The sequence below is a fragment of the Notolabrus celidotus genome, chromosome 15 (assembly GCF_009762535.1).
Source record: "Notolabrus celidotus isolate fNotCel1 chromosome 15, fNotCel1.pri, whole genome shotgun sequence".
In the NCBI taxonomy this organism is placed as follows: Eukaryota; Metazoa; Chordata; class Actinopteri; order Labriformes; family Labridae; genus Notolabrus; species Notolabrus celidotus.
The window spans coordinates 24,037,055-24,062,327 of NC_048286.1; the positions used below are offsets into that span (position 1 = coordinate 24,037,055).

Genomic DNA, 25,273 nt, shown 5'->3' on the forward strand with positions numbered 1-25,273 from the left:
TCTAAATGTTCAACGATAAATCTAAATGTTAAATATAAATATTAAATATAAATATAAATGTAAAATATAAATGTAAAATATAAATGTTCAACGATAAATCTAAAGACTCAACGATAAATCTAAATGTTAAATATAAATATAAATATAAATATGAAATCTAAATGTAATTTTACAAGTTAAATCTAAATGTTTAATCTAAATGTTAAATGTTGCTCTGCGATCCTAAATATTTAGCTGATATGCAAATTCACACTGCCACATATCAGCTAAATATTTATGATTTCAGAGCAACATTTAACATTTAGATATAACACTTAACATTTAGATTTAGATTTAACATTTAGATTTATATTTAGCATTTGGATTTAACAATGATTTTAACTTAATATATTTTTCACAACAAAATTAAATGTGAAGAAGATCACAAATATTCCTCTAAATGTGATAAAAAAATTCACTCTACAGTGTTTTGATGTTTTGGAGCTAAATGTGGTGAAATGTTGCTGTTATTTTCAGTGTGCACAACTTTACAAACAGCGCCCCATAAATATGGCCAGCTAAAGCAGCTCACTTACCACAACACCCCTTTAGAGTTCTACACCAGTTCTCATTGCACCATAACTCAGTTTCTCTCCTGTGGCTGCTGGTATTCCTCTGAACCCTGGCCTGTTCACAATCTCTTTGACACCTGGCTGGGTCATAATAATGAGCCATTGGTCCAGGGTGAGCATATTAATAAACATTTTTTGTCTCCACTGACAAGACTGGCATGTAGACCTGTATTTATTAATGTTGACAATAACCTTAAGTTGGTGGTTCTCCCTCTGGTTTATCATTTAATGGGAAGTAGAAGTGACTCCAGAGGTCTCTGTAGCGCATCAATACATACATTTTGTTGAAAATGTCCTAAATATATATTTTCCTATCTGCCTTGATTCACCGGGGTCTTTGCCCTTTTTAACAACTTAAAACACTTACAACCTGATACCAGTAAATTGTAGTACAATACATCACACTAAAGCACTGTTACTGTCTCTAAGAATACTTACGTGTTCAGCTAATTTACACAAATGAATCTCCCAGGAGACCTATACATTTGCTTTCCCCCTGAAATGAACACAGAGACAGAAAAACTCTTAAGCATTGAAAGTTCCTTATTATAATTTGAGGATTTGTGTTGAGTTCATGTCCGCCTAAAGAGATTTTTTTCTTTTGAATCCCTTCTACTGGGTGTGCACTTCATTAGGTTTTAGTAGGAATTGGTTTCTGTTCTTAATTACCTCCTGTGTATGAAAAACAAAACACATATGCAAGAGTGGTGTAACCCGGCTCCTGCAGAAAAGAGCCAGTGATACTGTTTTAATAGTTTCTCTCATTCATTTTTTTTTTCAGTAATTTGTTGACGGTTCACGCTGAAATAACGCGCTTCATAGTTTACATCTCACAGAGGCACTTGACTTTTACTTTCAAGCTTTTTTCTATGCTTGTGTCCATAATGGTATTGACTTATTTCATTTCATGTTCATCTTGATAGTAATTTGTTCTCAGTTATGATTCCTCACTCCCTGAGAACATTGACGTCATTAAAAGACAGTCATATTCCTTTGTAGCAGTATTAACTACTTTAAAATTCAATTTAGCACTTGTTTCCAACAGGGAAAAAGCTCTTCCGAGTAAAGATTAAACAGAACAGCATATTATTCTGACGTCAGTGGCCTTTTTCTCCTCTTTTAAAGAACACACCCAAAAAATGTTACATTTATTAATGATAACATTTATTAATCATTAAATAACAAAAAAATATTAAGTAAATATTAGGTAATAAAGGTTCTATGTAATGAAGTAAAAATAAGTAAATCAAGAATATATAAATCCAAACTGTCATTAATAATAGAATGTTTACGTCTAAACGTTAACTTGAACTCAGCTGGCAAAGATGAAGGGAAGTGGCTGGGTTCTCCTCTTGCATGTGTGGACTTCCCTCAGTCTAGACATGCTTGTTCCTTTGATTGGTCACTTTTGACCCAAACTGTGAGTGTGCCTGGATGTCTATGTATACAGTGTTAGCCTTGTGATAGGCTGGCAACCTGTCCAGTGTGAGCCCTGCCTCACCCCAAAGGACTGCTTGGGTAAGCTCCAGCCAATGGAAGAGTGGATGGATGAAAGGATTGATGGATAATTGATGCCTGGATGGATGGATGGATGGATGGATGGATGGATGGATGGATGGATGGATGGATGGATGGATGGATGGATGGATGGATGGATGGATGGATGGATGGATGGATGGATGGATGGATGGATGGATGGATGGATGGATAATTGATGACTAGATGGACCCATACTCTACAGATCACTGTGGTGAAATAACCTTGACTTTATCATGAGCTGTACATCATACTGTGTACAATGTAAGATGTTCTCACAACAATACTTTCTCCTGTATTATCATTTCACAAATTCAGTCCTGACATTTCTGGTTGTAAGACATTTAAAATGTTCAGACTCAAAGCTGCTCAGACCTTACATTTTTACAAGGCTAATATTCCCTCTACTTTAAACACAGTTTCTCATCTGCTTTATGGTTGAACACTTTATAACAGTTAACAGATGGTAGAGATGCTACATGTTAAGTAAAGGGTCATACATCCAATTATATAATTGATTTACAGCTTGTTTTACAAACACAAGAGCGGGAATGTGTAAAATAGTGCTTCTGATTAAACTGACCAACACATGTAAAATTTAGATAAGAGCCATGTAATCCAGACCAACAGAAGTGGTTCTGTGTTGCATTTTTGTGGGCTACAACTTTTTTACTTATTTTACATTAATGCCTACAAAACTTCATAAATACAGTGCTAAGCATAATTGAGTACACCCCTAACAGATTTGTTAGAAAAGCTTTAGTTTCCTATCAGGATCAGTATTTTTTTGGGATACAATACTATGAAATACTCCCACACATGTGGGCCATTCATTGCAAACAAGATTTGTTAATTTGTGCACAGAAAAAAAGTGATTTTTCTTACAAATTCATCCAAGACCATGTTGCAAAAATGAGTACACCCCAATGAAAGTCTTAGGCGCAAAGCTAAATATTGGACTACAACATTCTATTTGACAAGAATTCAACCACAGGTGAATATAATGCCCCAAGAATGGAAAAAGGTTGATGAAGCAACACGTCGGCAACTTGTCCATTCCATGCCTAGAAGACTTGGTTCTGTCCTTAAAAATCATGGAGGTCAAACAAAATACTAGATATAGTATAGTTTTTGTTGTGGGGTTTATTCAGTTTTGCTGCAATTATTTTGAGTAAAACTGAAGATTTTGTTATCCAAGTTATATTATTAACCTTACTTTCATGATGAGTTAAACAAATGTTCTATGAAACTCAGTTTTGCTAACATTTTTGAAATTATTCTTGTGTTAATTGAGAAATGTATCAAAATCTTACTTTTCAAAGAGGGTGTACTCATTTATGCTGAGCACTGTATATATCAATATCACATAAGTATATAATTTTACAGATGCAAGTAACTGATTACAAAGTCTATTTTCTTTGTTTGTGTCAGCAGCATTTTTTGCATTATTTTGAATGAAATACTTTGGAAACACTAGGAAAAATGGGTATGATTAATCAAAAATTTCCAAAATCGGACAATTTATATATCATTGTCAACTGTAAAGAAAACAGAACCAAATAAGGAAATAAAAAAAACTTTTTATTTCATGGTACAGTCTGGGCCCTCTAGGAGAGAGAAGATGCACAGAACACAACAGCATGCACTGAGATATAAATGAATCATGAACCCGCACCACAAACAAGGCTTTGCTTACGATAAAGGCAACTTTAAAAAAACGACAATAAAACAGTAACATATGAGTAAATTAAAAAAGCTCTTTCCGCTAAGGTCACTGTCTAATGTTAAGCAACGTCAGCACAAACATAAAGTACAAGCTTACAGTACTTAGAAGTGTAAACAAGACGTCTGAACATTCTGCATAAGAAACAGTCCAGGCAATAACAAACCGACAGTCTGGGACAAAACAAGCAATAAAGAACTATAAAAAAGGCGCTCCCCAATGGATAGGATTTACAAAAGCTCCCTGAGATAAGGCTGGAATATTCAAAGGCTTTTAGGCATTCTTCTTGAAAATGTAAGCCTTCAGATGAGTTTGGGACAGTACTTCTTCTCGAAGCCGGCAACGTCAAACTTCCGTTGGCATCCCTTGTAGTTCATGTAGCGGATCTTCCCGAAAATAGCTCTCTCTCCCCAGCCCTGGTCATGAATGCCACAGATCGACCACATACATCCTACAAGAGAGGACAAAAAGTGCAGAGGGCATGAATATTTGAGAAAACCTAACCCAGTTCATCAGTATCATCCTCGCTCAAATGAGAATTGTGTCCTCACCAACAAAGCCATTGGGGTCCTGTCCATCTAGCTCGTAGCGGTCATTCAGGTACAGAGCTATTGAGAGTGCCTCCTCTGGTGAAGGAGTCCACTCCAGGATCTTTTTGGCCCAGTACATCCTCAGGAAACCATGCATCTTCCCCTCACTGACCATCTGGTACTAAAAGAGGAATGAAACAAAGACCAGTAAGAAATAAAGCTTAACAAGGACTAGTAACTGATCCCAAAGTGGGAAATTGCAAAAAAAATAGAACAGCTGAGAATGAAATACAAAGCCAAAATGCTGTACCTGAGCTGCATTCCAGAGTTTATCATGTGTCTTTGCTTTCTCCAGCTGCTCACGTGAGTAGATATATGGCCTTTCGTCTTTGGCATGATCTTTCAAAGTCTTCTGAGCCCACTCGTACGCACCTGTGTACCACACACACACACACCATTAAGTACAGCAGCATTTCACAGAAACAATAAGAAAGCTGAATCAACTGTAAGTGCCATGGGCTGAATAATTTCAACTTTTCCTAATTATATCACTCATAAACTCTCTCCATACGGTGAACAGGATGTTATCAAAAGAGATGTGAACTGACCCTCCACACAGTCGTACTTCTTGTTGTAGAAGCAGAAGTTGTCGGTCAGCTCCCTGCGCACCACCAGCTCCTCAATGAAGGAGCCAACTGGCATAGCTGCCTTCTTTCCACTTTGCTGAACCTGCAGGGCCACACGTTGGGCTGACAAGTGACCTGATCAGAGAACAAAATGATGGTTGAAGAAGATGTGAAAACAGAAAGTAGGGTAGGAATATGTCAAACTTTTAGAGTAATGTATTCTATCATCTAGTATCAGAACTAGAATGAGCTTTAAGGCTCAGGTATGTGTGCACACACGAGGAATTTAACACCAGTAGAATTACCGTGTATCATGGTCAGTTATTTTAAGCAGCTGTGCTTCTGTTTAAACAAAACTTGTAAGTTTGCTGTCTTTAATAAAAAAGAGTTATACAAAAACTCACTGTACAGTGTGCGATACAGAAATGAACTATTTAGATTGAAACTGTTTTTGAACCACGCTGTAAACATGTTTATTTTTCTTTAAAGATGGGCTTTTTCTGAATGGGTGTGTATGTGGTTTCTGGTACTTCTGCAGCCGAGGCTCTATAAACTGCCGTTTTCAATACTCCCACATTGGCTTTGTAATGTAAGACCGGAGGTTGCCGCTTAGTTGGAATATAACCCGGGTCACCCACTCCTTTAAATGGAGTACATGGTTGAACAACTAACTAACTAAAATGCCTACACACTATTAAAGATGTCTGGTGTCTGATTTAGTTATATTCTGAGTGTGATCTGGAGTGGGAGCACCAAAGTTATAGAGCTCTAAATTTTGTTCTAAAATAATAGAAATTGTCCACGTTGTACTAGCAAAACATTACCCAGAACTTATGACCGAGCTAAAATAATACAAGACGGTTTTGTCAATCTAATTTAGATAATAGAATTTTCAACATTTATCTCATTAATGACAAAATGTCAGGGTCACTAATACTAATCACTCTGGAACACATTAACCAAAAATCTGGGACTTCATTTTAAACCATTGTACTGTGACAAGGCTTGCCAGCCTTGGTTGAACAATCTTATTGTCTTCAAGAGAGGCATCTTAAAGTGTGTTTACCGTTGGTTCTTCATCATATAGGCAAGATCAGATATAGGCTGATAGTTTATCAGTCATAAGTTTGGACAGAATTGTTGGAGATGTGCATTGTTAAGGATCATTTCTGAGAATAATGTGGAGTTTCTTGCATATGCTAGTTTTGTTCAGTGCACACACAATATCTTTCTCATGGTTATACTGACCAAAGCGGATCCAAGGAGAGAGCTGGCTGAGGGCTTGAAAGTTTGGGTCGTTGCGTTTGGTGTCGAACAGCTTAAGACGAACATCAATGAAGGATTCCAACATGGCCATCCCTGCCTTGGTGCCTGGCTTAGCCCACGCCGTCTCCTCTACTGATCTGTCAACCTTCAGGGAGGCCAAGGTCTCATCCCATTCTATGGGCTGTGAGGTGACAGTGAAGGAAGAGAGAAACATTCAGCAGAGATCCCAGCTGACAGTGATGAGCTAAAACATTCACTAGAGAAAACAACTTCAAAGAGGGAGGTGAAGAGAGATGTGGGCCTTTCACCTAGTTTATGTTATCAGGAGACGCAGACGAGTGAGCTGAATATTAATCATAACACTGCAATGTAGGGTACATATCCCTGCAACTTTAATATCCAGTGCTAGGATTGAAAACAAAAGTTTTGGACAGTCAAAAGTCTACTGTTTATATTCTCACATCAATAAATAATGTGCAGAGGGGAGAAGCAGTTGAAGGTCGAGAGAAATGTGGTTTATTGCAGCAGTCTGTCTTCCAAACTCCACACCAATAAGCTCACTGACAGCTCACTTGTCAAGGAGAGAACTTGAAAAACACTTTCAAAGCAATGATATTTCAGGAGTATTATGATTGTGTCATCTTGACTAACCCAAAAGCCCTTCAAGGTGAAATAAAAGCATAAATATAAGAAATATTTTACCTTCCCACAATGACATGTTCTCTTAAATTCACAAGGTGCCTTTCACTGAGACTGCAGTACTTACTTTGGCAGTTCTTGTAGCTGTGTAGGGATGTTTCTCCACTGGTGGGAAATCGATGAGGTACTCTGGCAAAAGCTTGGTGATCTTTCCTCTAATGGTTCTGGCAGAATACTCTTGTTTAGGTGATGCTATCCAACAGGGAACAATATTGTGGGCATCAACCTAAAAAGAAGATGGGGTTTTGTTTACTCATTAAAAAGAAAATACTACAGAAATTATTACACCAAATGAAGGAATTTCACATAGTTCCTTTTCATGAACTGATGTGATGAAGACAACAAATACAGAAAGTTTTACCTGAATGAGTGGAATGTCTTTCGAAAGCTTTTTTTGGACGTCCTCCAACCACTGCATCTGCTCTCTGAGTGGACAAAAGTCTGTCACTACTGCCCCAAAGCTATGATCAGAGACAAAGCTGGGAAGGACATCCCCTGGTGAACCGTGCAGCAAGTGGAACTGGATATCCAATTTTTTACTTTCCTTTTTGGTAAAGGCAGAAAGTTGTGTCAGATATACTTTGTTTAAGTATCAGGATCAAATTGCACAGAAAAAAAAGGCCAGAAAGAATGGAATGTATGTGTACAATGTAGTTGATGTGTTTGGATCCATTCATAAAGAAAATCACAATTCAATACCGTTGCAACTTCTTGGAGACCTTTCAGCATGAAGCTGTAATGCCTCAGAGTGGAGAAGTCTGATTTTGGGACAACCAGGCAGAAACAGATGTGCAAAGGAAGGCTCTGCTTCACTGCAAGGTGCTGTGCATGGATCAGTGCCCAATTATCTAAAACACACAGGGGAAAACATGTTGCCAATTGAGACAGAGAAAACCAACACATAAGCTGGAGTCAAGTGTAAATAGGTTTCTCACAGCACAGCTAGTAGATTTTTAAAGAATGTACCTTGTACTCTCTGATCTCGTGTCATCCAGTATAGTATACCCTCTGAGCCCTTCTTCGTTTTCTCATTATTAGAGATAAATCGAAGGCGTTTCTTGTTGAATTTCACGTCCTTGTTCTCTGTCCTCTGCTGCTTCAGATGATCCTGCAGCCAGCCTCCAGCTCGCCCCTGGTTCTCCTCCTTCACGGGGATCATCTTCTGCTGCTTAGCGCTGGGCTTTTTGGCGGAATCTGTTGGTGCCTTGCGTTTTCTGTCAGACATGATGGTTTGACTTGCAGATGTCTCCGTCAAGAAGAGGAACACTGAGGTGGGTCTTCGACTGCTGTGGGAAATAAGCCTCACAAAGTGCCTTGGTGCAAAGGATAAAGACGAGCTGCAGGTTAAACAGAGTGGAAATGATGAGAAACGTTCCGTACATAAAAAAGGAGTTAAACAATGAGTTAAACAAATCTTTAAAAAGACAATGGACGTAAAACATACCTCCTCCAAATGCACTGCAACATACAATGAATGAAATAACAGCAATTCTGTGAGAGTCAGAAGACAAACTTAGCAGTCTCTCTGCAGCCCGGTGAAAAAAAAGACGCTTGCAGTCGTATTTCTCCTTACACAACCAGTTACATGTACACGCTGGTATGGTGGTTTTGTAATGCTGTTTTTGATCAAATAAACCACGTTTCCCACCATGCAATGCGAGTCTTTATTGCGCATGCGCCGCGCCGTTTACGTTGAGATGAGGTTCGTGTGTGTTTGTAGCGTAGACTCAATGAGAAGAACGTAGAACTGACACGGTTTACAACTGTTGTGTGTTTTTACTGTCACTACGAATTGTTTCCGTGTTATTTCAAGAATGAACAAAGACGAGTTTACAGCAGGACGGGGGAGGAAAACAGCGGCTCCTGATAAAGTCGACATGTCATTAGGTAAGGTGCTGGCTAACACTAACGTTACTAAAATAGAGCACTAGCTCATGTTAGCTACAGACTGGTGGGAGGTTGCCAGCTGCTGGTTGGCATCATAGCTTTCTTAATAATAAATCTCATTGTATTTTAAACCCTGCCCGTGTGTTCACAGATGACATCATTCGGTTGAACAAGAAAGAGCAGCAGGTCAAAAGAAGACAGGCCACTGTTAACCGCCGACCAGTGAAGAAGAAAGGCCATTTAAATCAAGGAAAAGGGATTCCAACCAGGACTGCTGGTCCAGTCCAGAGAGGTGTGTATCTGCTTGCTGTTGTTTACTTTGTCACCTTTCATTTTTTACCTCACCAAACACCTCGGCAACATGTCGCTTATGTTCTCTATATTAGGAGGTGGCGTGCCCCGTGGAGGGGGACCTAAATTAAGAAACAGGAGGGTCCCTTCACTGCCGAGTCGACGACGAGGTCAGGGGGTTATCACAGGACTGGCAGCCAGGAGGCCAACAGCACTGCTCAAGAGAGTTGGTACAATCAACAGAGCGCCAGTTAACCAGGTACTGAAGAACTCACTGGAGTACACATGTGTCTGGAGACTGATATTAGTCTCTGATGATGTCAAATTGAGTGTAAAAGGTTGGCAGTACCAGTTTTGATGTGTACGTCCTACTTTGGTATCAATACACAGAGGTGTCAAAAGTACTCGCAGTCATTACTCAAGTATAAGTATATATACTAGGGTTTAAAAAGACTTCTGTAGAAGTTAAAGTATCAACTCAAGCTTTTTACTCAAGTAAAAGTGTAAAAGGTTTCAAAACTACTCAAAGTATAAAAGTAAAAGTAATGTAAGGGGAAAAAATGCCATTAAGGACAAAAGCTTAGGCTGCGCCACAGGGGCCTATAGTGCACTACCCCACCTCCCAAAAAACATGTTTCTAAAGGCCATAATGACTATAATGTTATATTAATATGTTAAGGTTGAAATATTTGGGTTGCACCTGTTTCAGACGCGTTCATGCCCATTGAAAATGAAGGCATTTCAGTACAATGCAAATACATTAAAGAACCATATTTGTGTACTACTGAGCATTAATGTGTTTCATGGAGCGGAGGATATGATGACTAGTTGCCTATAAGTATTGTTATGGTGCAAAAAGTCAAACTTCACAGGTTTGTTGCCTTTATTGGAATGTGAATATACATCCACGTACTGAAGAACACACTGGAGTACACATGTGTCTGGAGACTGATATTAGTCTCTGATGATGTCAAATTGAATGTAAAAGGCTGGCAGTACCAGTTTTGATGTTTACGTCCTACTTTCGTATCAATACACAGAGGTGTCAAAAGTACTCACATTCATTCCCCAAGTAGAAGTATAGATACTTGGGTTTAAAAAGACTTCTGTAGAAGTTGAAGTATCAGCTCAAGCGTTTTACTCAAGTAAAAGTGTGAAAGTACTGGTTTCAAAACTACTTAAAGTATAAAAGTTAAATTAATGTAATGAGGATTAAATCTCATTAAGGACAAAAGCTTAGGCTGCGCCACAGGGGCCTATAGTGCACTACCCCACCTCCCAAAAAAATATGTTTCTAAAGGCCATAATGACTATAATGTTATATTAATATGTTAATGTTGAAGGGTCATTGACATGACGTGCATATTTTTGTGTCCGAATCCATTATTTTCTTTTGGAATAATTAGTTATTTTTAAGACATACATCAATTGATTCCATAAAATCTGCTTATTTTAAATACAATTTCAGTACATTCAAATATTGAGATTTATTTTATTTTTAAGTATCTCAAACCCTGAAAATGTCAGGTGGCACAACCGTCCGAGCAAGTGAACTGACTTAAAATACTATTAAAAAATGTATTTTAATAATCATGAATTCAAATTAAACCACCATGGTATGATTTTACATAAGAGCTTTAAAATAAACATAATTTATTAAATATCAATAGTTTAAAGGCACCTAAGGTTATTTAAAAACTTTTGTCCAGCAATTTGCATGTTCTCAAATGTCAGGGTGGCACCACCGTACTCATGGACCTTTTATTTTGAAAGTAAGTAGTTATAATGGACTTCAACATATGAAATCATTCAGAGGACCCTGCTAATTGTCATGGCTGAGTTAAAAGGTTTGCAGATGTCTCTTAAATAATAATAGAAAAGCTTTTATCATCTTATAGGTGGACAGTAACACTTTCCATGTCAGGTGGTACAACCAACCTAAAACTGTAAACAATTATATTTTATACCTGGCCAATAGAATGCAAAAATCCTACATAATCCTAAATAAAAATGTGTAAAGCACAGTAACCACTCTAAGGGATACTTACTAAAAGTTTCAGTTAGAATAAATGATAGGTAAGTACATATATTTTGACAAATATCTTTTTGCGCCAGCTGACATTTTTTGGGTGTTCAAGTTAAGAAAAGGGTAAAAAAAAAACTATTGAAACACTTAAAAAAGAACACTTAAAAACTGCTGGTGTTGACCAATAGAGTCTGGCTCAACACGAAGGATAAATCGCTTCAAACTAATCTAGGCTAGCCAAAATGTTTGATTACTTTATTAAGACCCTATCACAACAGGTGCATAAATGTAACAAGTGAGAAACTTGGACTCTATCCGGATGGCGCGATTTATCTTTATATGTTTTTGTTTTTTTATGTGTTTTTTTTTTAACGATGACAAGCAGGAATGAAAACAAGCCGAAGTGAAACAGGAGTAACAAGGCTGTTTTTAAAATGTAAGTAGTAGAAAGTACAGATAATTGCGTGAAAATGTAAGGAGTAGAAGTAAAAAGTCGGCTGAAAGATAATTACTCCAGTAAAGTATAGATACCCACAATTTCTACTTAAGTAAGGTAACAAAGTATTTGTACTTTGTTACTTGACACCTCTGTCAATACATATGTAAATTGATCGAATATACAAAATAATCTATGCACACACACACACACACACACACACACACGCACACACACGCACACACACACACACACACACACACACACACACGCAAACACACCCACACCAAAAAAAGCCCTGTTGCTTTAATCTCCCCTCTGGTCCGTGCTGTAGTCGTGTTTATTAGAGACAGTGGTGGGTAGATAAAGCCTTGTGAAGCCTTGTGGCTTTTTTTTGTATTTGTGCTGAAAATAGCTTCAGAAGATAAAGCTTTGAAGCTTCAAACTCAGCAAACACAGTGACATCTGGTGGCTCATACAACTTGAAGCAACCCTATTGGTGTCATGCATTATGAAATTAATTCATCCACTTTCTTTTGTTTACATTTACAAGGTTGAGTATTTATAGTTGTGAAACTTTTTATGCTGCTGTCTTGGCCAGGACTCCCTTGAAAAAGAGACTTTGTATCTCAATGGGACTATTCCTGGTAAAATAAAGGTTAAATAAAATTAAAAAAAATAGTTTAGGACAATATGTTGCAGTAAAAATAAGATTCAGACATAAAATATGCCTCTTTCTATAGGCTGTTAAGGCAACCTGTGCATCTTGAAAGCTACCCACACCTGTGTAGTTTGACACTTTTACACAAATGTTGTAGTAAGTGTTTGTTGAACGTAAATTTGATTGTATTGATGGTACAGTAGAACCTAAAGAAACAGTGCACTGTTGCTGTTGAACGGTGTCTGAACAAGCTGACAGAGAGTCTCAAAAATAAAAGTCTGTAAAAACTTGTGCATCACCTTTTACTCTGCTTTCTACAAGCCTGCACCTCTACAACATGACCATTCTCTTCCTGCGTTAATTACAGTAACTTCATATGCTAAGGCAAAGATTTTTCAGCATGCAGTCACCTGTAGAAGACAGCAGCTGCTTCTTCCAGGTGCTGCTGCTGAGTAGCCATCTCTCCGGTTATCTGCTCTAGACGACATTAGAAACTTTTTTGTTCTGTTTGCTGTCAGAACAGAAGTTTTATTTTATTAAAGCTGAGAGGGCTTAATTAGAATCTCAACAGATGTGATTACAACTTTTTCCTGTCTCAGTATCCGAAATTATTTTTCTCCCCTTTTTTTTTTAATCAAACCATGGTGACTTCATTAAAAGCTGTGCTTTGTTATCATGTTATCATACTAAGGAATCAATTTACATTCTCCAAATCTAATGTTATCTTGCAATAAAAATAATAATTGATAAAGTATGTACAAAACTTTTGATTTTAATATTTTACAGACAATGCCCTGATCGAGAGTAGCATTTCCACTGAAGTGTAGTGTAAATGCTGTCTCTTAGACAGTATTATGTACCATGCCATGCCTTTAGGGTTTGTTTTTCCTCAACTAGACCTTCTTTTTCAGAAAACAAGACAGAAAACAAAGCCCTTCATTCAACGCCCTGAAGCTCCGTACAGGAAGCCAGAGGTACAGAGGAGGCCGTACAGGCAGCCCGATCCCCAGAGAGGCCAGAATGTAACGTCGGTCAGGAGGCCGTTTCAGCTGCAGAGACGGTGAGAGCAAATCATACAGTTGTGCTCATAAGTTTACATACCCTGGCAGAATTTCTTTTTCTTTTTTTGCCATTTTTCAGAGAATATGAAAGATAAGAGAACAACTTTTTTTTCACTCATGGTTAGTGGTTTGGTGAAGCCATTTATTATCAAACAACTGTGTTTACTCCTTTTATATCATAATTACAACAGGAAGTACCAAAGAAATTATACATTCTTCCAGGGTATGTACACTTATGAGCACAACTGTATGTGTGTATGATGTACTTGAAAAAAGAAGGTAAACATAAAGTCACGTGTTGCTTAAAATGCAGTTTTAAGAGATATTTTGGAGGGAATACTTTGATTTCAAACAGGTATGAAGGACTGATCTAAAACTTATACTTGATGTTGTCAACCTTGGTGTGTGCATGGCAACACTCACACACTGATGTATTTAAATAATGCTTTGTTATTTGTTGCACTTTTGCAGACCACTGCCAACAGTCCAGCAGACTCAGAGAGACGCTCGCCAGGCCACGTTTCTTTTTCGCAGAGGACTGAAGGTACACAGAAGTCGTGCGTTATTGAGAGTTGTTAAATCGACTGTATTTGTGTTATGGGTTTTCTATTAGCATATAGATTATCGTCGGTTTATCTGGACTTTGAAGTCTAAAACTAAATCCAAATGTCAACACACCTTTTGTGTTTATTTTTTCACGTCTGCAGGTACAGGCTCAGGTGCAAAAGCCAAATTCTCGTTCTCCTCCAGTGAGAACTCGACAGTGAGTATTGCAAAGCCACTGTGAGGCTTTTCTTTGTCCTGCGTGCATACAGGTGTGAGGAAGAGGAAATATACTAAGGATATGAATCATTTGAAGGGGAAAGAAGATCATTGTTTTCCATTGTAGAGTCAGTGGGCCTCATTCATTAATACCTGCTTAAGATTTTTCTTAAATTTACTCTTTCTTTCCTTTCTTTATTCAGATCCCCATTAGCTGCCACTAACGCAGCAGCTACTCTTCCTGGGGTCTATATAAAACAAAACATAACATACAAAATATACATAAAATACAAAACTAAAAGAAGGTTCCTAAGAGAAGTCTACGATTCATGAGCGGTTCTTAAACTGCAGAGTTGTGCACACCCTCTTCTTAAATTGATGAATGCTATGTCCTCGTAAGTTTGAAGCTTGTTCTCAACGTTCCTTATTAGCATAGATATTCGCCTCTTAAATGCCCATATGGGGGCATGACACTGCAGCGCCACACACAGAAATCACACAGGCTCATGAGAGGAACAGAGACATCGGGAATGCGCAAATTAAATGAAACCGATTGCGCACTGTAAAGTGAAAAGTTGATTTACTTGATCTGAAATGGAGGTAGTGCTGCTGGAAGTGAAACACAAACAAGCTGACTTATTTAAGTATATTTATAACCTCAGTAGTGAATAGTAAAAATTATATATCACTTGTTGAAAGAATGTTTTATCAGAAACGCTGCGCTGTAACCAGTAAAGTGCGCACAGCAGGTTAAGTGAAATAAAAAAAGTTTGATCTCAAATCTGATGGAAAGTATCCTGAGACCGATTGTTCTCCAATAACCGATACGATTGGACCACGACTTTATTCTAAAAGCTGTCGCTGTAAAATGATTGACATGTGACACATTAGTCATTAAATACCCGTGTGTGAGGGTGAGTGATTGTTGGTGAGAATAAGTTTGCCCTTCATCACATACTATTTAAACTGTTGCCTTTATTATTATCTTATGTCATCTTGTTCCTCAGGTTAATATTTCATGTTTCATGTTTGTAGGTCTATATTTGGTCAGTAAAGCTAATTCTGATCTGATTCTGAAATTTTGAAATGTCTTACCTGGTTGTTAATTTCATATTTATAATTTAACATTTTGTAGTTTAAAATAAACATTACATGATTGAAATCAAAGTTGATTAAATCATGTATTTGTAAAAGTCTTAAGGTGCTAAATGAAGGAAAACACATTATCCAACTATTTGACACTGACATGTCAGCACTCAAATGTGCGCTAGATTCAGATTCAGACAACTTTATTGATCCCAAGAAGGGGAATTCATTTCTAGATTACCATACGGCATTTAACATCTACAACACATCCATTATATATACATGCTACAAGTCCCAAGTCAAGTGCCGTGTCTGTACATGGGACCAGAGGGTCTGTGGAGGACAGCAATAAGTTAATGTAATAAATAAATAACAGTAAGATACGATAACGATTAAAAGACAATATAATCTCTTGTCATACCAATGTTATATAAATGACTAAAAAGAGTGCTGTCTGAGTTTAAAAGCCTGGCAGGATAAAAGATTTTGAATACCGATCAGTTCTCTTCACGGGTGCATAAAAACGGCGAGCTGAAGGCATCAATACAAACTCGGTACGAAGGACATGTAATGGCTGGCCGATAAAGTTTCTTCAGCACCTGGTTCTCCCACAGGGAACACAAGTCTCTCTGTTTAATTCCTGTAATCTTGGAGTGCTCTTGGATTTTGTTCTTCCCTACGAACAAATCCCAGATAAGAAAACTTTGAATCTTATTAAAAACTTTCTAAGTGGGTTTTAAGAACAAATTTGTTCTTAAGAACCGTTGATGAATGAGACCCAGTGTTTGTCGTGTTGATGTGACACTGCAACACTTCTCTCTTTCTCCACCAGGTGGCGCACATCAACAACCAACAGTGGAATCTTGACTGTTTCGATTGACAACCCCACAGCACTGACTCAGCCTGAGTACGCTCACTAGTTCTGCAGAATAGTAACACTGTGGTTTAAGACATCATTTACATGTTTATCACAATGGATGGTGTAGGGGTTTATTTTGTTTCTTAAAAAAAAAACATACTTACAATGTTAGTTATGACTGTCATAGCAGACATCACACATTAGGCACCTCTGGATTAAGAGGACTGTGATTTGCTCGTAGGCCCCCCTCTGCTTGGACGCTACACCCCCCTGCTCCGAGCCCTGCTCCAGTTAAAGTGGAAACAGCGGAGAAGAAAATACCCAAAGGAGTACCCCTACAATTTGACATCAACAGTGTTGGAAAACCAGTAAGGGCATACTAGTATTTTATTTATTTTATTTTAAGGACAAATGTGTTGTAAACCAATGCTGCACACCTCAGTACTGATAGGCTAAGCTACTGTGCAATGGGTCTACACAAACCAATAAAAACAGGTGAAACCCAAAGACACCATGAAACAAACTCAACCATCAGTAAATAGACTGACAGAAAAATTCAAGATGCATACTTTGATTCATAAAACATGAGGCTCCCGATCAACAGTGTTTAACTTCGCTTAAGAATTTGAAGAGACTGATTGTGTTGCCATAAATATATACTGCAAGTCAACATATTTTGCATCTGGAGCACATGGCAGTGATTTGATCTTTACTATCTTTTCAGCCATGCAGTTAGCTTGATTGTAGATCAACATGTGAGGCGTGGTTGTTTTACTAAGAGGCATAAGCCTATGTGAAATGCAACAAGACTGTCTCCACATTTTCTGTCAAGTGTTTGCAACACAATGTAAGCATGTCTCTGGTTTTTATCCCCCGTAGCAAACATCGATGACCTTGAATGAGCGATTCCGCATCCTTAAGGATCAGCGCACCGCCACAGCACACAGCAGTAAAGGCAGCAGGTTTGTTACGGTGGGTTAGCGAACGAGAAGATGACGATGATGACATGTAAACACTTGGCAGCTCTGCAGCTGTTTGTCCTGCTCAGCCACACAATGAACTTTACCTTTGTGACGGACAGGATGTGTGACCCACTGACTGACTTTACTACAAGGAAGGAGAGCAACAGAGGGATGAATGAATTCAACCTGCACAGATGTGAGACCTGAGGTGTCCATAGAACATGTAGTTAAAAATAAGTCGCCGTTCATTGTCCATATCATTGTACCCAGCTGTTTGTATTGTGAACGATCCAGACTGGGAAGGAAAGAGCTTTTTTTCTCTTCTGGACTCTGAGCTGTTGATAGAACTATAAAGGCCACTCAGAAGTATTTGTTTTTAAGAGAAGACCGCTACGGATTTACTTGAGTATGTGAAGAATACCTTTTTTGATATTTTTGAGAATTTTTTTTGTAAAGTTTGTTTCAATAAATGAATTTCTCTTGAAACTTGTTTGTAGAGCACCGAATAACTTTTCCTAAAATGAGAGTCATCTGTCTCTGTAACACAAGCGAATCACCCCCCTTTAGTGTTTTTATGCAATGTATCTCGTGTGTCTAGTAAGTTTACCCACAAATCAATGCTTCTGTTGAACTGTTTACCTGCATTTCGGATTATGAAAGGCAGAGAACGCGTACAAAATACCATTTCTCAAACACATCCTTGTCAGTATCCGTGACATCACCCATCTGTTTCTGAGGCACTGGTTTGAAGCCAATCATTGGCGGGAGCCATATTGGCAATGCTGAACTCAACCTAACTTCTGTAGAGCTAGGCCCAATCTCAATGGGCCTCATTCACTAATAAATGCGTAGAAATCTTCTTACTCTGCGCATAAAATAAGTGCTTACGCAAAATCACCGTCGGATTCATGACATGTGTACCAGCCAATTTTGTTCTCACCACCGTGCGTATATTAGTGAATCAATTTGCGCGTGCCCACAACCTGCAATCAGCATACTACCACGCCCCAATTCATCCATATAAGGACATCAACGCTGAATTTCACCTCGGGACTAGAGACTTAATCTAAATAAAACAAAAAAATATGCTCACCAACCAGCCATCCGATTCTTAGAGCAGGGGTTCCCAAAGTGGGGATTGGGACCCCCTGGGGGGTCGCGAGACACAAATGGGGGGTCGTGAGATGTCTTTGAGAATATTTTTTTTAAGTTGACTAAAATAGTAAATTTTACCCATTATAGTAAAAACTATAAAAAAAAAAAAAAAACAAGCTATCCTCGAAATAAAACCTCGAAAATAGAAAATGTAATGAGTTTTCTGCCATTCTTTTTGCCAAATGGCTATATGACAGACATCTGGCTTTTTTCTTTTACTGAAAGTAGTTTAAATATGTCATTCATTTAGTTAAAAGAGTATGTGTTTCCATTTTCTGAGAAAGTTGGTCGTCATCATTTGTGTGTACGCATGGTCTGAGGAAGTTCTATTTTTGTTCGCAGTGTAAGAACAAAATCAAGTAAGAATAAATTGATGAATCCCAGATTTGTGCTTCAAATGTGCGTATGCACAGTTTAAGCATGTATTTGTGCGTACGCACTGTTAGTGAATGAGGCCCAATGTCCTCCCTGAGCCCTGAGCCCTGAGCCCCGAGCCCTGAGCCCCGAGCCCTTCTTGACTTAATTGACATCAGCTGGAAAGTGACTGAGGGCAGGAGGCTATAAGGGCTCAAAGCTGTAGAACTGGAATGGGACAACACTTTGAGACTTCTTATTTAACCTGCATGACGTCACCAGCTCAGTGATGTTAGGCATTTTTATTGCACAATTTTTACTTTCCTTAAATTTAAGGCACTTAAGGGACGAGTGAATGCCATGTGATCCAGGCTTTTACCGTATAGACAGCTTAACCACACAATTTAAAATATATAAATAGGTTATATAACTATAAATATATAAATTATACGGTATACACATATATGTGAAGACTAATAGATTAATGCTGTTTTTATATTAATTCTTACAGGAAAACTTTTTTACCTGTAAATTTATTTGCAACTTTCATGCTTCTTTTTGCACTTTTTTTTTTTTAATTTCCATCTTCTTTCCATGCTCTTGGGCTTCCCCTGGGAATCCTGTGTTTCAGGTCACAATGCTATGAACTCTGGGTAATTTCCTTATGCTAAGTCTGCAAAAATGCCCACTAAATTTAGTTAAGAGGGGGCATAAAGGGCTTGAAAAGTCAGTGAGAGATCCCTCACACACTTGATGATTTGACAGTGGGACAGCCCTAAGCCCTCATGGACTTACCGGGAACGCACCTCAAAGTCAGTGAGAGCTTGAGGGTGGACATTGAGATTGGGCCCTAGTGTGACGTAAAGAGGCCAACAGCTAGTGTTCCCGCCTGTCGTTAAATGGGCAAAACTTAATCTTAATATCTTGTGAACTGTGTTAAACCAAGTGTGACGGATACGGCCCTGGTGGTGAGGCTTTCAGCAGTGTGACTGCCCCCTGGTGGCTTGCTGCAGTATAGGTCAAAAAATCCGTGAATGGGGGAGCAGTCAAACTTAAAAAAATAAATACACGTCATACGAATGTTTCTCACATCCGTATGCTGTGGTTATATGTAGTTAGTATTTGACTGTTTTGTGTCCAAGGCCTCTTTTTTCTGAAAAGTTTCTTTTTCGTTAGTTATTAGAGTTTAAAAAACGGGGTTTTACTTCCGGGTTTCCTTTGATTCACAGCCGCCGGAGAACGAAACTTCAAAGGACACACAGCGTCTTGTGACCATAGACTGTAAAAAATATGGACGTAGTATCCGTGACGTCACCCATCTGTTCCTGAGAGCTGTTTTGAAGCAAATCGACGGCAGCAGCCATATTGGTAATGCAGAACACAACTAGGCAGAGTGTGACGTAGTGTGAGTCTCTTAGCCAATGGCTGTGTGTTCCCGACCGGGAGTCACGTCAGTCATGTCCTTATTTGGGCAAAACTCATAATCTTAATATCTTCTTAACCGTCATGTTAGAAAAAAATTCACCCCCAGTACAGTGTGTGCCATTAGAGAGATTAGCGTTGTAGGGCCAAGCTTTTTTTTGAACCAGGCTGTAAACATGTTTATTAATGCTGCAAAGATCGTCTTTTTCCCATTCATATCTATGTGGTTTCCGGTGTTTCTGCAGCCAGCCTCAAGCGGATTTTCGATGTATTGCAGTTTATATCACTTCCGCATTGGCTTCATCATTTGAGACCGGAGTTTGCCGCTTGCTTGTGACGTTACGCTGTAGGGCGGAGCTTATTACAAAGGCTTCACAGGCTCTGGCTGCACAATGGCTGCGCCCAGGAGAGGGATTTTTTGGCTTCAGAACTGTACAACGGGAAGAGGCGGAGCAACGCTGTCCATTTTTATTTCCAGTCTATGTGTTAAACACACTGTGTTCAAAAAAATTTAAGCCCCTCCCGTACAGTGTGTGCCGATAGAGAAATGAGCTCTTGGACCGCAGCAATTTTTTGAACCAGGCTGTAAACATGTTTGTTATTGCTGCAAAGATTGTCTTTTTCAATTGGTGTGTTTGGTTTCCGGTGTTTCTGCAGCCAGCCTCAAGTGGATGCTCGATGTACTGCAGCTTATATCACTTCAGCATATGCTTCATATTTTGAGACCGGAGGTTGTCGCTTGGTTTTTCCAGGCACAACAAAAAGGATTCATACGTCTACAGAACTTCAAAATCAATCTGAAAAAGAAACAGACATATTTTGGAATCTGAATATTGCTTTTATTAAATACATTAAAATTTGCAATGTAACAAAACTATTGGCATATGAAATTCAAACACCATTTAAATGAACAAAACATGGCTCACTTCATTTTTCTGTGACTAGTGTCAGTAACACTAGGTTATTTTTCTCTGCGCCCACTCTGCTCTGCATTGCCCCCCCCACCCCCTCCCCCTCGCCCATTTACACTGTTCACAGACTATCTTACAATAAGAGTGCTGAATAAAAATGAGGTAAGAAAGTGGTTTGAAGATTACAGATCATGCAAAACATGCTGAACAGCAACAAAATATTTTGTGAAGGAGAAAGTAACAAAAAGAAGAAAAATACATGAGTGTGCATTTAAAAATAATCAATTTACACAGCTTTGCATCTTTGGTTACAAAGTAGGTTGAAATATTTCACAGCTTTCCCCTCCTGCCCCCCTCGGGAAAACAATGGAGGAAAAAGAAGGAGGGGGGTATGGCAACACTAATTCACTTTTCGATTAAAGAGTTAAATCTTCACCAGATGCCGTCTGCAGGCACACGTTAAGATTTGATGTCAACAGATGGAGTCACCCATCAAGGCTCTTAATACTTAAACTATACAAAAATGTACATTCATACTGGAACTTTAACTAGGAATTGGCAATTTGAGAGTAAAATTTGAGTTAGTGTTAAACATTTGTCAGAATTCATTTTTTGCCTACTTTTTTTAACAAATCCAAAGCGTTGCCTCTTGGAACGATGGCCAAAATGTTGAAACACTGTAAAAGATAATGGGAAACAATCCACTGGGCTACTGTTAAACAGGTTTCATGAACTTGTTCATGTGTGAAAATAGCAGCCCTGTAATAAATAAAACACTTAACAGTAGAACTCAAAAAGACTGATGCAAGGGTTGGACTTGATGTAAAAAGTAACGGCAGCGGTGTGGCGCCCCCAGAGAAAAAAAAAAACAAGACTCAATCTCTCCCACTTCTTTCAATACAAGATAAACAGCAAGGCTAAAAATACCCCTTCACCCCCTCATTTATCTCACGGTTTAAAAAAATAATCACTCTCTGTTTTGACAATCACTTCTGTTTGTCCCTTATGTGAGGCGAACCCCTCCCTTTCCACACCCTCAGTATGAGCAGGTCTCAGGTCAGCGACGCCGCCTGGGTCCAAGATGAGACATCCCGTCCACGAGCTCGGACCCAGCAGTCGGCCGTTCTGGGAATACAGCCAAGATGAAAAACCTCCCGACCCTTCTCTGACACAATCCAGTCTCAACATACTCCTCCTCTGTCCAAGTCTTTCTCACTCGCTCTCTGATGATTGCATTAACACTGGAAAGGCCCACAGTACAGATGCATACACACTTACATTAGACAGTCATGCCTGCTTTCTTACCCTACACTCAAACACTCACTCACACATACATACAAGCTGTACTTTGTGGTCAAGCTGGTGGCTAAGAAGACAAAGAGTTTTTTCTTCTTTTTAATTTCACATACACTAATTTTGTAATAGGTTGCAGAGAAGATGCTCTTCTTTTTTCATGCCCTAGGGGAAGCAGGGCAGATGCACTTCAAGCGGAGGTGACGTTGGGTTGCAGTTGCTGTTGCTGTTGCTGTTGCTGTTGGCTGGGATCAAGCTGAGGCTGAGTCTGAAGCTGCTGGGGTTTGGGGTTGTGCTGGAGCTGGGGCTGGGACTGCTGAGGCTGAGGCGGGGGCTGGACTTGAAGCGGAGGCTGAGCCTGTGGCGGGGGCTGGCTGAGTCCTTGCTGGGGAAGCATGCTGCCGGAGCTGGCGGGCGATTGGGAGGGCAGCTGAGACAGCTGCTCGCTATTGGCCAGAGATTTCAACACGGCGTTCTCCCTCTCCAGCACAGAGTTCCTCTCGTACAGCTCCTTGATCTGCTCCTTTAACACCTCCACCTCCTCACGCACTGCATACATCAGATGGCTTTTCACCAGGTCCTGCAGGAGAAAGGAGGATGTCATGAAATATGGCGGCAGAGTCAAAGATGTGGATAAGAGCAGCAGACACAGGGAGAGTGATTTATGGTTTTCATGTTCAGTCAATGATGCTGGAGTGAAGATAAGAAGATAAGGCTACATTTGTTCATGTATAGATGGTAGCTGTGTATTCAGTGTGTGTATGATTAAAGGTAGAGATATGCAGAAATATAAAGACTAGAATTTTAAGAAAAAAAGTTCAGACAGGCAACTGGGGACCTGTATTTTAAAAGATACTAAATTAGAAAGGTCAATCCACATGATTTGAATTAAGCAGCATAACACAGTAATATTGATGTGTTTAACATCTGGTCCAACCATATTTCTATGCAATGAAATACCTCCTTCAATCATTTTACATTAAAAATATTAGACATAGTTTATGATTAATGGTAAACAGATTACTCACCATTGCCTGTTCTATTTTATTATCGATGGCAGCAACATTTGTTCCCGAGGCTCTGTGAAAAAGGAAACACAGATGTTTGAATTAGCCTCATAGGGTTCAGGATCCAAAACCTCCCAGGCTGAGTCATTTTTCTTCATCTCTACTTTTTGAACCCCCCCCAAAAAAATGTCAAAAGAAGAATTGTTGGACAGTGTGTAATGATCGGGACCCTTCACTGGAAACAACAGAAGGATTAAATAAAATAAAAAAACACAAGTTGTAGAAAACCAGACAACACAATTGTGCTCAATTAATCAACCAAGGCGCCATCAGCTCAGCTGATCTGGGATCTGGGTCAGATCATATAAAATGACCTGTCGTCACCCCTGGTTATATACCATGCACATTCTAACACCTATCTAGGTCAGGTCAGTAAGGCAGCAGGAGAAAGAGGGGAAAAGTTCAGGAAATGCAGAAGGGAAGAGTTAGAACAAAAATGCAGCATCAAGTGAATCCTCACTGTTCAGTGAAGTTAGAGTCAAATGTTCAGAGAGAGGCAGCAGTCACAGCAGGTGCTTAAAACCCCTCTAACATTTATGATTGTAAAGCTTGTGTGACCTCATTTCTGACCCTTTCATAGCCAACCCGGATGATTTACATTGCAGCTGTGCTCGACAGACAAAGCAACAGTAACCATAAGCACTGCTGAGTTAATGACATACTTTTTTTTAACATACATCATTTTAACTGTTAAAATGTAGACTTTGCATTCAGAAGATATTAATCAAAAACACATCAGCTAAAGGCATCACGCTCACTTTCAGTCTAATGGATCTAGCATTAATGCAAAACTTTCACGTCCTGCTAAAAAAGATAACTTTGATCAACGCCTTCAGTTCGCTTTATGTTCCCGTTAGTTTAGCTTCTCAGCGGGGCAGGAAGCTGCAGCCTCCGGTTACCTGCGGCGGGTCCGGCAGGAGAGCAGCAGCGGCTCGCAGGTCGCGTCACGCCGGGTCGGGCCCCCGGGGCAGCACGGCGGTTTGTAGGAGAACGTGCAGGGCATGGCGCTGAACGCTGCTGCTGCTGCTGCACCGGTGGAAAAAAGGAGCCACCGGTGTGGACCGCAGGCGGTTCAGTCCAGTAACTGTGACCACATTAGGTATAATGAAACATGAACCGAGGGTTGGGAGAGTCAGAGGAGCTGACAGGAGGAGGCGGAGAGACAGTTTCCCCCCACCGCCCGCCTCGTCGTCCGACTGATTGAAACATTAGGCGTGTACGGAAGCCCGGGCTGGACAGAAAGCTCACTTCGATTATTACTCCAATGAGGATTGGGTAGTTAAAAGGGTTGTTTAATGACATTAACAATAATATTTGTGTTAAAAAAAAAAAAAGAAGTAAAATGAGTAATTATATGTGCGATCTAAAAACTGTAGGCTAATTTCTTTATGCACTGAACTTGAGACTCATGTTAACATAAACACATTTAAATGAAATGTGAATGGCTACGTTTAATTGATACTTTTAATTCCTCTTTAATTCAGAATAAAAATTAAATTCTCTTTAAAAAGATTAAAAATAACCACGTAAACACCTAATTCCGAATGAAATGATTTTCCGAATGAAATGAGTTTCCGAATTAAACTTAAATCCGAAGTAAGTGTCTGGTTTATTCTGATTTTAAATCCAAATTGAATTATTCCTCGATCATGTAAACGTTCATTCCGCTTTAAATTAATTCCGGTCGTTTTGCGCATGCTCGTTCCCTTGTCCTGTCGTGATGACGCACATATTCTGCGCTGGCGGGCACATATTTCAGGCTGAGGTAGAGCAGCTGTCGCACTAACTGGCTTTGATTCGCCAAAGTACAGTCTTCCGCCTCCCTTCTCCGGTCCTCTATCTCTCTTCTCCTCCTCAGCTGACGAAAGTGAAGCAATATGTATGTGTCAAGCTGTTTATTCAAAACTATTATCAAAATCAAAGAAAAAATTGCACTTATTGTGTGGTCTTCCATGTTGTAACCAAGCGTGCCGGACTCAGCCCTGGTGGTGAGGCTTTCAGCAGTGTGTCTGCCCCCTGGTGGCTGGCTGCAGTATAGGTACAAAAATC

General features: G+C 39.3%; 3 protein-coding genes across 6 annotated transcripts in view; 1 reads left to right on the forward strand and 2 right to left on the reverse strand.

Moving 5' to 3' along the window:
- Positions 1 to 3,707: 3,707 nt before the first annotated feature.
- cpdp (CPD photolyase) lies at positions 3,708 to 8,628 on the reverse strand. Of its 2 annotated transcripts, none has more exons than XM_034702408.1 (10): positions 8,436 to 8,628; positions 7,958 to 8,304; positions 7,691 to 7,839; positions 7,353 to 7,535; positions 7,059 to 7,217; positions 6,275 to 6,473; positions 5,009 to 5,161; positions 4,711 to 4,832; positions 4,422 to 4,581; positions 3,708 to 4,321 (listed from the first exon to the last, which is right to left on the reverse strand). In XM_034702408.1, the coding sequence occupies exons 1-10, from the start codon at positions 8,456 to 8,458 to the stop codon at positions 4,173 to 4,175; spliced, it is 1,644 nt and encodes a 547-aa protein (XP_034558299.1). In that variant the 5' UTR covers positions 8,459 to 8,628; the 3' UTR covers positions 3,708 to 4,172. The 2 variants fall into 2 exon arrangements, with proteins under 2 accessions (XP_034558299.1, XP_034558298.1); XM_034702407.1 differs by having other exon boundaries at positions 7,958 to 8,328; positions 8,436 to 8,627.
- A 40-nt stretch (positions 8,629 to 8,668) lies between these two features.
- On the forward strand, positions 8,669 to 17,508 carry LOC117826400 (UAP56-interacting factor-like). Of its 3 annotated transcripts, none has more exons than XM_034702411.1 (10): positions 8,669 to 8,878; positions 9,030 to 9,170; positions 9,265 to 9,428; positions 13,204 to 13,352; positions 13,825 to 13,897; positions 14,061 to 14,116; positions 16,034 to 16,108; positions 16,302 to 16,428; positions 16,940 to 17,032; positions 17,142 to 17,508. In XM_034702411.1, exons 1-10 carry the CDS (start codon positions 8,806 to 8,808, stop codon positions 17,148 to 17,150), a joined length of 960 nt encoding a protein of 319 aa, XP_034558302.1. In that variant the 5' UTR covers positions 8,669 to 8,805; the 3' UTR covers positions 17,151 to 17,508. The 3 variants fall into 3 exon arrangements, with proteins under 3 accessions (XP_034558302.1, XP_034558300.1, XP_034558301.1); XM_034702409.1 differs by having other exon boundaries at positions 16,940 to 17,022; XM_034702410.1 differs by having other exon boundaries at positions 16,940 to 17,508.
- Positions 17,509 to 20,770: 3,262 nt separating this feature from the next.
- LOC117826931 (TSC22 domain family protein 2-like) overlaps positions 20,771 to 25,273 on the reverse strand; it is a 28,604-nt gene continuing 24,101 nt past the window's right edge. Inside the window, exons 2-3 of the mRNA XM_034703357.1 lie at positions 23,186 to 23,237; positions 20,771 to 22,737 (exon numbers count right to left, since the gene is read on the reverse strand). Of these exons, the coding sequence (XP_034559248.1) occupies positions 22,348 to 22,737; positions 23,186 to 23,237 (442 nt within the window). The 3' untranslated portion in view covers positions 20,771 to 22,347. The remainder of the gene's footprint in view (positions 22,738 to 23,185; positions 23,238 to 25,273) is intronic.